General features: G+C 39.2%; 1 protein-coding gene across 2 annotated transcripts in view; it reads left to right on the plus strand.

Moving 5' to 3' along the window:
• The window catches only part of sh3pxd2ab (SH3 and PX domains 2Ab), a 51,091-nt gene that overhangs the window by 24,867 nt on the left and 13,690 nt on the right, over nt 1-12,534 (plus strand). For both annotated transcript variants that reach the window (XM_062430657.1, XM_062430656.1), the window contains exon 7: nt 3,308-3,436. In XM_062430657.1, the coding sequence (XP_062286641.1) occupies nt 3,308-3,436 (129 nt within the window). The remainder of the gene's footprint in view (nt 1-3,307; nt 3,437-12,534) is intronic.

Below are 12,534 nucleotides of genomic sequence, written 5' to 3' on the forward strand. Positions count from 1 at the left end.
AATAAAGGCCGATGCCAACTATGCTATCAACTAAAAAGCTTGATCCCCAAAAAATCTCTCACAAAAATAAAATTCTTCGACTCCCTGGTTTCCTCCTCTTGGTGATGAATTATTGCAAAGTTTCCAACTGTCATCATCTTTGGATGGGGCTGATGATTGGTGAGTGGGGGCGGGGCGGAAGGTTGGATGGAGTTAGGACTTCTGGGAGTGCAGGGGTGGGAGCAGGAAGCACATGTATAAATCTGAGTGAGGAGAGATATAAACACAATGAGTGGCTAATAGGGCTATCTGATGGAAGCCAAGAAGAAAAACCCTTTTCAAATCCCATAAATACTTGGTCATGCTCGGCGCTGTGCATACACATATAACCCACATAAATAAACAAAAACACACATGCAAGCTTACACACACAATAGCACTTCACTATGTGAAATCACCTCTTTTGGAGGGACTAATGGGAGTAACTTTACTGGGCTGATGCATTTCATTAAAACCTCAATATGTAAACAGAAATTTATACAGCTTGTTTTATACTCCTTGCTCAGAGTTCATTTGAAATTAGACCTATCCTGTCCAAGGCTGTTTCACCTCCTATTTCTCACACGTGTTCTTGTGCTGGGTCTGTCTTCCTGCTGTTGCAAAACATTCAATTTCCTGAACAATGCTGAAATATTATATTTTGTTTTTCAGGCCGATTGACTTTGCTGACAAAGTCTTTACTCACTCACCTCAGGTCTCAGATTTACTGTTCACCACCAGCAGTAATTAATTGTGGGTTTTAGAAACCTCCATTTACATCATAGGACATAAATTATGGTTTTATGAGATCACAACCTGCTGGGTTTTATGTCTGTCTGTCTTGAAATTGTATTGTTGACGTGTGTGAGTGTCTTGTTTTTGATAAGATGATGTCGAAGATAGCATTTGTGAAATTGGGTTTTTGACAGGTCATTATTTTATTTAACGACAAAAGTAAGTGAATAAATCCACAGCATTGCAGTTTGCTGTGTCTCTTATACAAGTGGGTAGTTGAATGGAGGGAAAGTTGCTGGTCATGAAATAATAAAGAGGATCTAATTTAGAATTCACTCTGATAATGTGCTGCACACTAATAAATCTGTAAATATAGCCAGGACCATAGTCTGGGAACTTGATGTACACATACTTAGATTCCTGTACTTTGTCCCATACCATTACCATGTCTACAGCCCACAACATTTTACTACTACTTCTTTTTTACTTTTATCGGTGGTAAAAATCCTGTAATAGGTATAGCATGGTGGCAGTTAAGTCCTTGTTGAGCTGACACTAGTAATCAGTGTTAATTGACCAGTGAGTTAAAACAAACCTCTCAACCATACATTTCCAAGAATTATGTCTAAGAGATAAGAGATGTTTGCTGTTACTTAACTAAATGCTGTCATCTTATACTTTGAAGAACAAGAAGGCTATACCCTGAATTTAAATAACATGTTCTTTCCAGTGTTTCTGCACCCAACTTTGTGGTTTGACAAAACATCTTGCACAAATAACGTGAAGCTACCACAGTAATCCAGTGTCAGACTTTTTGGCAGTTTGAGAATTTGAGATGCAAATGGTGCTGAGTTCATCCTCATAAGTTATTTGCTCCTTGACATTTCAAATTCGGTTCCCAAATTGAATGCAAAATATTATCCCGATTTAGAGAAATGTTAATCTCTAGTCTGTGGGACTGTCAGGTCAACTCTTTGCAGAAGTGGCAGCTTAATCCAAACTGTCTCAATCATTCCTTATCTAAGCCTCAAACCTTCCATCTATTGGACTGGACTGAATTGTTCTTATTTTTCCATCCTCAGGATGAAATGTATTTCCTCTTTCCAGAAACTGTTAACCACATTTTGAAAAAATGTTTTATTTGGACTCACTTGACTCTCTTTTCCATGTGACATTATTTTTTCTGGAAATATTTGTTTATTATGTGAGTCAAGAGATCATATATTGAAATTTTCTTTGCACTTACTATAGTTGGTAAAAATCAGCATATGGAGCACTGTGACCATACATAGAGAATGTGATTCCTACCATATTTGATGATCTTTTACCTTTATTCAAATAAACCAAAGGACATTGTCATACCAACTGGAGGAAATATCCAGTATATAAACAGCAGCATTAAAGACAGATTTAATCTGAAGTGTGTGCAAACAGTAAACTCCTTCTGTGACAAGCTTTGAACTAAGTGGTTTAGCAGAAGCTCTTGTTAATGTGTGAACTGAATGTCAGCTGGGGATGTGTCCGGATTCCAGCTGACGCTTGTTAGATGTGCTTTAGTTCATTCAGCTACGCTTGTTTTAAGGATTTTTCATGATTAAGGTGTCAGCCAGGCTCAGTTAATCATGTGGGGGGGAACTGTTGTGAATGTTTGTGATGTAGCAGGGACTATATATTATTTATCTATAAGTGTCTTTACAAATAAAAAATATCTGTTTCTGTCTTAAGAAGACATTCCTGTACTTAGAATGAAACAAACTCTGGTTAAGTAATGAATGAGATCAAGTTATGAAAATAAGCACAAACTGCAAAAGAACTAAGTCACTGCTGGTGCTTATATGGTTAACCTAGTGAAGTAGAGAAAGGAAGATTTCCATTGGCTGAGCTGCACGCTGTAGTCAGAGCTCTAGTGTTTCATGGAGACAGAGGGCCATCCCTCTGAGCACAGCTCCAGCCCCTTCATCTGGTTCTATTTAAGGCCTCTAGTGCCGACTCTTATGATTGGCGTACACAACCCCCTACTCTTCCTCCAGCTCCAGCCCCAACTGAGGAGAAGGAGGCTTTTTAGCAGATGGTTTATTTTCCAAGGGAAACCATTTCTTTCTCCCACTCTACTGTCCTGTCCTCAACTGGCTTTAGCTCACTTTTCTCTCACTGCTACAGCTTCTTCTGCTTTCTAGTTGTGGCTCCCATTCCCACTGTGTTAATGTTTCTACCATCATCTATTGATCTGGTTTCAGCTTTGTTGGACAATGAGGATGAGGCCTTTTCTGTAACACATAATGGATTTTCTGCAGTTGACCGCTTGATCCTTCACTTTTTGGAAGGAGGTTCTTTTTCTAGACTTTCAGCATCTCCATTGCCCTTGATGTTGGGCTGGAGGGGGATGTATCTCTATGGCTAGACACCCAGGAAGATGTACTGAGCCCTTTGAATATTGTGATTGGCTGAGCTCTACTGACAAATTGGCCTATGGCACAACGCGTGCCCAGCAGTCGTTCTCGGGGACCTATGGCTGGCAGCTGGCTGACAGCATGTTTTTTCCCATCAACTCCAGGTCTGGATGCTTCGGATCCCATGCTCCTGGAACAGTATGTGGTGGTGGGCAGTTACGAAAAACAAGAACCTGCAGAAATCAGCCTTCAAGCGGGTGAGGTGGTGGACGTCATTGAAAAGAGCGAGAGTGGTGAGTAATCAAAACAAATGCACGACACAAACATGCTGAGCAGGAATGGACAACATGCATTGTTTAATGCTGTCAGCCAAACACAGAAGACTGAAACAAACACAGACACTTTAATGATTCAGTCTTTCACTCCCTGCTTCCTCAGACAATCTGCCCTGGCAGTTTCCCTATCTCAACCCTCTCACCTCCTTTGTCCAGAGATTGCTAGCTGTTACTTAGCCCCATCTGGAGGCTCACTTTGGCCTGCAGTCAGCCCTGTTTTTTCCCACTGTTGGTTTAGGCTGAGGGCCAGAATGTTGCCTCTAGCAAGAGGAATGTCTTCCAGACTCGTATTAATTATTCCACCTCTCTTTAATGGAAAGCCAGCAAGACATGCTGGATTTACAAATGCCAGCTGCAGAGAGTCCTTAGTCAGCTGTTAAACTTCTGGAAAAGCTAGCAGACGGGGCCAAGATCATGTTTTAGGTTATATATCATTCATTTTGACAATATTGAATGTTTAATTAGTCAGTAGCATGCTGATGTGAAGTACATCTTCATTATATTTTAGGAATGGATGCTACCACAAAAGGCAAATGTACATAAATATATTAAATGCAGTATATCTGTTTGAAATTCAGTGAAAATGAACACTGGTTAAATAGTTCATGTATATTTTAAGGCAGCATAACAGCAGAAAAGCTAGTTGTATGGCAGTTGTATGTTATTTTTCAATAATTTAATGAGTACATAATGTGTTTTGGGTAAATATGGTAAAACTGTCCATTGTACTAAACCCATGTCTCAGCAGCTTAAGAGCACCTGCACAAAGCACTTTTGCTTCAAAGATAATTTGTCATATGAGGCACATGAGTGACTGGAGAGGAATGGGCCCAGTAACAGGGTCTGACATTCAGCTTTAATGGTGTGCTGAGACAGTAAAACAGTAATGGGACTCATGTGTTCTTCAGAGGGAGGACAGGGAAAGAGAGATGGAGGAGGAAACGGTGACCAGGAAGGCAATTGGACTTGGGTTTCATGGTGGGTGTGAGTGAAACGCCATGCCACACTGGCCTTAAGGAAGAGGGTCCATAGAGCAGAAACACTTTGAAGTGTCACATGTCCTGCCTTCGGGTTCATGTATTTGTTTTCACTCCCTGCTCCAGTAGGATTTTAACCCAATGGGGAGCCACAGTGAGGCGGATATTCCAACACCTTGAAGTCCTTTTATCAGGGGCCTTATATGAGAGCTCCCTTCCAGCACATGTATGAACTTGAATTGCATGGTCCGGTGCTTTTAAGTAGAGGCCCCTTCACTTTTGTATTTCAGCTGATCACTGTGCGAGGTTATGGCGGCTGAACTGTGTCTTGATGATCCATGCAGAATGTGAAACTCATGCACTTCAATGGCCTCATTATGATTATGATTTCCAGGCTTCAGTGTTATTACTTTAGCTTAGTTTCCACATAATTATTGCTTTGTTTCTTTCTTTTCTCTGATGCAGGCAATATTTCGATGCCGCTCTCAGTTTGGCTCATTCATTCATCTCTGGTTTGGTTGCATTTGTCATGAATTCAAAGCAAAACAGTAGACTCCAGCCTTCTTAAAACACATCCTAAGGCCATTTGACAGTTTTATTATACACTAACGGACACTTTCACAGAGATCTGAAGTAAATACAAACCCCCTTTACATCTTGCTATGGAGACTGTTTCCAGCAGCACAGCTAGCATTTAACTGAAATCTCAACACCTCCTGCAATGGAAGTAGGCTAAAGCTGCTCCATTTGGCTGGGTGACATCACTCCACATCCCTTTGCCAATACTAACAAGACCAGGTGTGTGCTAAGAAGATTTCAGAGCTCATTTGATTTAGCATCCATTCCCTAGCAGGATAAGTACAAACCCTTTAATGGTTTCTGACAGATTGATCTGTGAATTACAGAGCTAAGCGAATGTGCTGAGCTAAAGGTACTAAAATGTTTTTATTACATTTGTGATGATAAAAGCGGATTTTTATACAGCTCTGAGCTATATTCAGTCACATACACATTTTCCTTTAAAGCCACACACATTTCAATTAGCATGGGTTCCTCTGTAGAGTGTTTCAATGCTTTGGGCAGAAAATATCTGTATTCTGTCATATTGCAATGTAATTTTGTATCAGCATTGTCTGTGTAGCTTGCTTTATATGAGATTTGTTGGGAAAAGGTGTAACAGTGATAGATGTACAAATGGAAAACTACAGCTCTGTATGATTTTGTCATTCACCGTAGTCCATCAATAGAAGTCCTACTGTGGCTGTCCTGCCCAGTGCAGTTATCAAGTTTTCCTTACCTTGGATTAGATGATATATGCCTATGACAGGGCCGTGAATCTAGGTCAGACCTATAAGCGAGCTCAGCTTTCTCCACTTTTCCAGCTTGCCATCTCAAGCCAAGGCAATATTTTCCGCTGCACTGGCTTGACGATACAGTTTGTGTCGTGGCCTTTGTTTCAATTGGTACAGTACAGTTATTAATGATTGTTTATTTAGTTGGTTGTGTTTGAAGTATATACAGCATGCAATAAATCAGCAGGGAAGATCAATGACTGCTTGATGCTATAATGTAGCATTTAGTTTCTCTGGAATAATACTTAGACAACACACAAGTTCCTATTAGCAAAACCTCAGGAAATAAATGCTCAATCTAAAGGAGCAATATGAAAATGTCAGAAAAATTACAACTTTGTACTGTCAAAAATTACACTGCAAATTGTTAAAATTTGTTTTACAATTAGTAATTCTGTCCTCACTCCCTCTCCAGGATTGCAGCTATTTTATTTGTCTGTTTTATGAGAGTTTGCCAGGAAGAGTTGCTGCTCAGGAGAAAAGAGTAGTGCAGGAGAAAATGGAAAAACCCAGTTCCTGCCAAAGTTAGTGGTTCAGAGCGATTGGTTCATTATAATGGCTTAATGGATCCTCCAGGATGCCTCCTCAGTTTACACTATATTGGAGAAATGTTAACCAAAGCTAAGTTAGCAGCCTTGTTGCTCAGTTCAGATGCACTGTATTCAATGGTTTAAACTTTGCCCTTTAATGGAATAGTATGTACAAAAGGAAAAAAATAATTTGCAGTCACTTTTGGAAATATTGTACTTACACTGCAGCTGGATTGCCTACATTTCAAGGGCAGCCCTATGCATGTACCCAGGCCTGCGTAGCAAATCTGTCCCTGTGGACCAGTCGGGGTTTAACTTCATTCCAAGTCTAGATCAGCCTTTATGAATTACAAATTAATTCCAAGATTGCCTGTCTATTATAAAGAGGCCAGTTCAGATCCATCGGCTCCTCGGGCTCCCCCAAGACCCCCTGGCACCACCCATGTGCAGTATGTATCTCTACTGCTCCACCCAGCCTACTTAAGCAGGGTGGAGTGAGTAAAATCCGATGAAGAGTCACTTACCAAGTGTGTTTATAAAATGGCTTTTTACCTTTTTGAACACGTATTTTCTTTGCTGAATTTGAGCCATAGAAAAGCTGGAAGGTAATAGGGGGATCCCACAGGTGATGTTCGACTGCCTGGCTGAAAGCCCAAAGAAACTACAGGAGTGAGATCCTGGCAGACTAAGTGGGTCTGGCCCTGAACATGGCATGATGGATGTGCAGGATGTCTGCTTTACTTTCAAATGGAAAAAAAAATATACCCATACAACAGTCTCAGGCCTTAGTCTTCAGTCTGGAAACAACATGATCTTAGGGCTAAGCTCAGCAGGAGCTTGCTTTGAATTATCCAAGAACAGAGTTCACTCTAAGATCAAACACTAGAGTTCAGTTAGTTTATTTCTGGGAACTTTAGATTATTTGTATATCTTTTAATTGTTTTTAGCCATGTTAGTGATGGCAGTGTCGGTCAGTGCACTGTTTGGTCTAGACAGCAACTACCAGATGGATTGCCATTGTTTTTTTTAGACACTGAGACATGGTCCTGAGAAGATGAAGTCTCATATAATTTCGCCATATAATTTGTTACAGATATTCAAGTTCTCCTCAGGATGAATCGTTTATATGATCCCTTAACTTCTACATCTGGTGTCATCATCAGGTGAAAGTTCTCATTTGACTCTAATTAGACTTTCATTGACAGACAAATACAAATAAGGGGCACATAACCTTGATAACTGTAATAAACTGTGAAGCTTAATGTAGCCCTTGATTTTCAGTTATTGTCTCACCTGGAACACACACCCTGCTACTCATTCATTGTATTGGAAATGACAATTGTATTGTTTCGAGGTAATGGTACACAAAAGCTGTTTCGATTCAAAAACAATTCCTGCACGTGTGACAGCATTGTGTATACTGGTGCATTGATTCTGTCTTATATGAAGGAGGATTAAAGCTAAGTTTAGTGTTTAGCCTCTGTGTACTCAAACTGTCAGTTTCCCAAACTGGTATTTGCAGTTTCAGCAAGAGCATGTTTTCTTGTATAAAGGAAGAAAAACCTTATAACTCTTCACAATGAACCACCACATGATACAGAAAGCTTGCCAAGTGTTAAATGTCGTTTTTAAGGAGAAGTTGTAGGAGCAGATGGAAGACACATTATCCACTCATAGTATTCCCCATACTCCACATTCTTTTAGTTCACTATAGACAGTGCTAATGAGCGTCTCAAGAAATTAACCTTATCCTATATTTTTATATGTGGAAACTCAGATTTGTGGCTTGCAATTATAAAGTATAGCATTTCAACGTAGGCTTTTATTACCCCATTCTCTTGAATGTTTTCACAAAGCAATACTGACAGAAAAGATGAAGAACAGGAGTAAGTATTCACAAGCACAGATTGTAGCAACAGTAGTTTATAGAATTAAGCTTGTGGAGCCAAAAAGGTGCCCCACTGTGACTCAAGAATTGACCATTGAGTTAAAACAGTATTTTAAGGGGTGGGCTTTCACACGCTCAAGGGTTGCTGTGTCTCCAAATCAGTGGAGCCTAGAGTGCACACAAACTGTGGGCTATAGCCTCGTTCATACCATGAGGGGATCCTTTCAGAGACTGGGAGGGAGTGAAGGTTGTTCCTTAGGTCAACATTAGCTCTTGAAAGTCGTTTTGTTCCGTTTTCACCTCCCCCCTCATAACCGACCCACAGGTAATTGAAACCCAGTGTTTTATGAAAACTGGAAGTGTGTGTATAGAGCTGGATACCTTCCCCCTTGTGCTTTGATACTAGATCTACTGTTAATAAATACAGAAGCTGGAAATGAATGGAGTTTTCTTCTGCTCTACTCAACAGTGGTGTCAGATATCTGCAAGACTGCTGAGCCACTGCATTCCTCATCATTTCAGGCCATGAAAAAAAAGCCTCCGCTTACTGCTGAATCTGTGGTTCTCGTATTCATGCTAGATGTGTAGAAAATCTTTTGTCAGTTACTCCTGAAGTAAAAAACAATTTTAGTACAGTATCAGGTCTAAGACTCTGATAAATAAGTAGGTGAGTATGACATTAATGAATCAAAGAAATTCATTGCAATGTCACGCTGTGTTATGTATGCCACTGCCAGGTATTAGGTTGATTGATTGCATACATAGATTGCGGTTTTGTTTTATAAGTCATCCAGTCACTTCAGGAAAACCCCCAAAATGAAAGCTTAGTTTCTTGTTGCAGCTGAGAATCTGTTGTTGATTACAGTAAAAAATAAAGCATGGGTCTTAAAGCTGATAGAGTTTCCAGATGGCAGGTACTGTATGAGAGACAAATAGAGTTCAGAAATGTTACTCACCCTCATTATAGGTCTAACTGCTGTAATGCATCTTCACTTACACAGCTAAAATATAAGGGTGAATAGGCTCTGGGGACAGCTCCATTAGAAGTGTAGACCAAGCATCTATTCACATGTCTTGCTTCCTCGTTTTTTTTTATGTTTAAAAAATAAAAAATCTACCTCAGTAGCATTTTTCCATCTGGCATTGTCAAATAGCTGCAAAACTTTCAACTTGCATAACCAACATCAATCTTTCTTCATTATACAATCAAATAGCTTTTGAAATGTGTTGCTCATTGTTGGTTAATTTTGGATCAGTATGTTTCATGTGGTCTAAATTAGGCTGACATCATTTTCTTTTTTTATTACTGAAATAATTGGAATCAAGCAGGCATTCAACTTCAAACAACCAGAGCTTTGCACCTCACAGCAGGCTACGTTACGCATAAACTTAGTTACAACTTGCCCTCTGGTCTGCTTATAACATCCAGTTTTTCATGATGTCCTTGTAGTGTAATACAATAGTGTTGTCAAGACAAACAGTTTGGTTTCTTCCTTTCTGAGGCTGTGACATGTGAGGCCAATGTCTGTGGTCATGATCCTATGATGTGATGGCGTTATATGAGATCCTCACCAGAGGGTTGTGGGTTTAGCAACCACTGACCCCCAAAACGGTGGGGGTTAAAAAGAGGAACCTTTGCTCAAATGGTTTAAAAGCTTTCTGATTTACTCAGGATGTTGACTAAGGAGCTGTAATTGTAATATTGAATAATGTTTTGCAAAGTGTATTGCCAGTCAACTTTTGGCAATGTTTTTTTTGGCTGCACCGCAACAGCGAGACCAGCGCTATAACCGATTCTGTCCATCACTGACTGGCTGACACCAAGTTACACCATTGGTCAGCCAAAGCCAGTTGAGGGCCACTGAAGTTAAGTATCCCAGAAGGCCTTTTGCACCTACTGACCATGGATATATAAAAAGCAACTGACAGCAATGGCGGAGATTAAGCTGTTATACAATGCAATGGTCAGTTTATCCAAATAAAGCCTGTTAGAGAAGAGGGGATCTGTGCACCCTTACCAGTGCAACTATCAATTTACTCAAAGAAGTAAAAGTTAAATAAAAAATACATCTAACTTTTTTTTAGATGTGGTAAGTGAAAAAAATAAAAACTCAACCCTTCTTACAACAGCACCATACAGCCTACACCAACAATCTAATGCAGTGTATTTAAAGTATGTTTGTCTTATGTGCACAACACCTTGAGTTACAACTACTGTATGAAAAGTGCTATACAAATAAATAACTTAATACTTTATGAAAACAAACATCTTAAATCATGGTAATGATGTTCATGTCTGATGGTAACCAGGCAACATGTAAATTAAAAGCTCCCTCATGTTTAATACAATGTTTAGTAATGTTCAAGGTTTTGACCTCTTGTTTTCCTCTGTGGTTGAAACTTTGCAGCAGTCTTCTGGGACTGTTAATATTTCCTGACATTGACAGCAAGGCAGAGAGATGTAGGGAGAGACGGGTTGTGATAGAGACTGATGAAATCATTTCAAGATTAAACACAAGTACAGATAAAGAAAAAAAATCAGACAAATGCACAGAAACAAGTATACATATACACAATATACACCCATACACAGATTTCAGGGTATGAAAGTATAATTCATTCACCTTTGTTCCTCGCACATCTGTACAGATAATCCCTGCCATTTGTACACAAAGAAGAGAGAGAACATTCCTCTCCTAATTTTATTTCCATTATCTGCCATTGCACCTTTAAACAGTTGAATTAACAACTTTATTAACGCACCTCACTGTTAAACCTCACTGATTAATTGTTGTAAGGTCATTTTTGATGTCAGATGCATTCCTTTATATCTGACAACAGAGATCTCAAGCCCAATTTTACGAGATTGACACCTATTAGGTCATATACTGAAAATTAAGATAAGCAAATTTCTGAAACTCTGTGAACTTAAAAAATAAGAATTATCAAAATGTTCAACATGATGTAATTCTGCTGTCTTGGCAGCAGGAAAACACAAAACAGCTGTTTCTTTTGTAATGACCTCAGTTTAAGGTATGCGTCATCATAAATAATGCACAAATGATAACCCAGGTCAAATATGAAGTTGACATTTTCCAAAAGTTAAGAATCACACTCCCCTCCTCGCACTTATGGAGGAACATTCAGCAAGTATTATCACAGCATAAGGGAAGGGTGCAGATCTAATTACAAACTGGAGAGGGGGGCCGGCTGTGGGTGCTTTCTATGACAATATTAAAATGAAAATGGAAAGCTGTTTGACATTTATTATGCCGTTCCTGTGTTTGACTTCCTTCGTGATTTGATCTTCTCTGTGCAGCTTGACAACTTACGAAAGTCAGAACAAACTTTTAAATTAAGTCTTCACTCCAATGTTTGGAGTGAAGACTTCCAAATTAGTTTTGAAACAGATTTTGGTGGACTACGGTGAAATAACTGAAAGTTCATATAGTTGACTCCAGTTGGACCCTTCTCCGGGGCTGCGTGCTGTTTGTAGTAACAGGATGGTGAAGGGTTACAGAGAAGGCTTGATGTCCTAATTGAAGACACCGCCTTGATGATAGGAGTCCCCTATGGGTTTCCATAAATAAACACTAAGTTTAGTATATGCAACAGTTTAGACCACAAAGCAGGATTTTTTTCAACAGTGAAGTCAGCTTCTATTAAAAACTATATTTTAAATTACAATTACATTTATTTACAAATAATTTATTGGAAAGGACAATATTTTTTTTTGATGTTGGAGGGAAATTTGTTCCTCCCAAACCCCCTGGGATCTGTGCCCATGGCATAATGTACAATATCTGACAATAATAGGTGAGTTTTGTTTGAAATCTGAAAGCTTAAACATAATTAATAGATTGAATGATTGATGCAATTTTTTTTATTTTTGACACCTTGCCCAGCAATACAGAATAAGGTTATATGTTGCCCACATGCATTGACCATGGAGCTGGTTTTGTGCACGATTGATTTGCAGTCACTCTGTGAATGAATTCATGCGATGAAAGACATGAAGCAGGTTCCTCGTTTAGAAGTTTTTTTTTTCTTCTACATTTCATATAACGCATATGATGCAACTTGTCTGATATAAACCTGCAATGGTCAGGAAGTCAGCACTTGCGTAATATGTATGTGTGTTTTTAAAAGTACTTTTATTGCAGATTTTTGAGGTTCAGTGAACTCAGCCTAAACACCTGCCATATGGTTGAAAAACACAGGCAAGGCAGGCCTGGCCATCAATAACAGCGCATATTTACTCAGGCCTTTTAAAGTGACAGTGTTTCTTTGCTGTGTATGTATATTCAGA

Source organism: Scomber scombrus, chromosome 12, assembly GCF_963691925.1.
Source record: "Scomber scombrus chromosome 12, fScoSco1.1, whole genome shotgun sequence".
Lineage (NCBI taxonomy): Eukaryota > Metazoa > Chordata > Actinopteri > Scombriformes > Scombridae > Scomber > Scomber scombrus.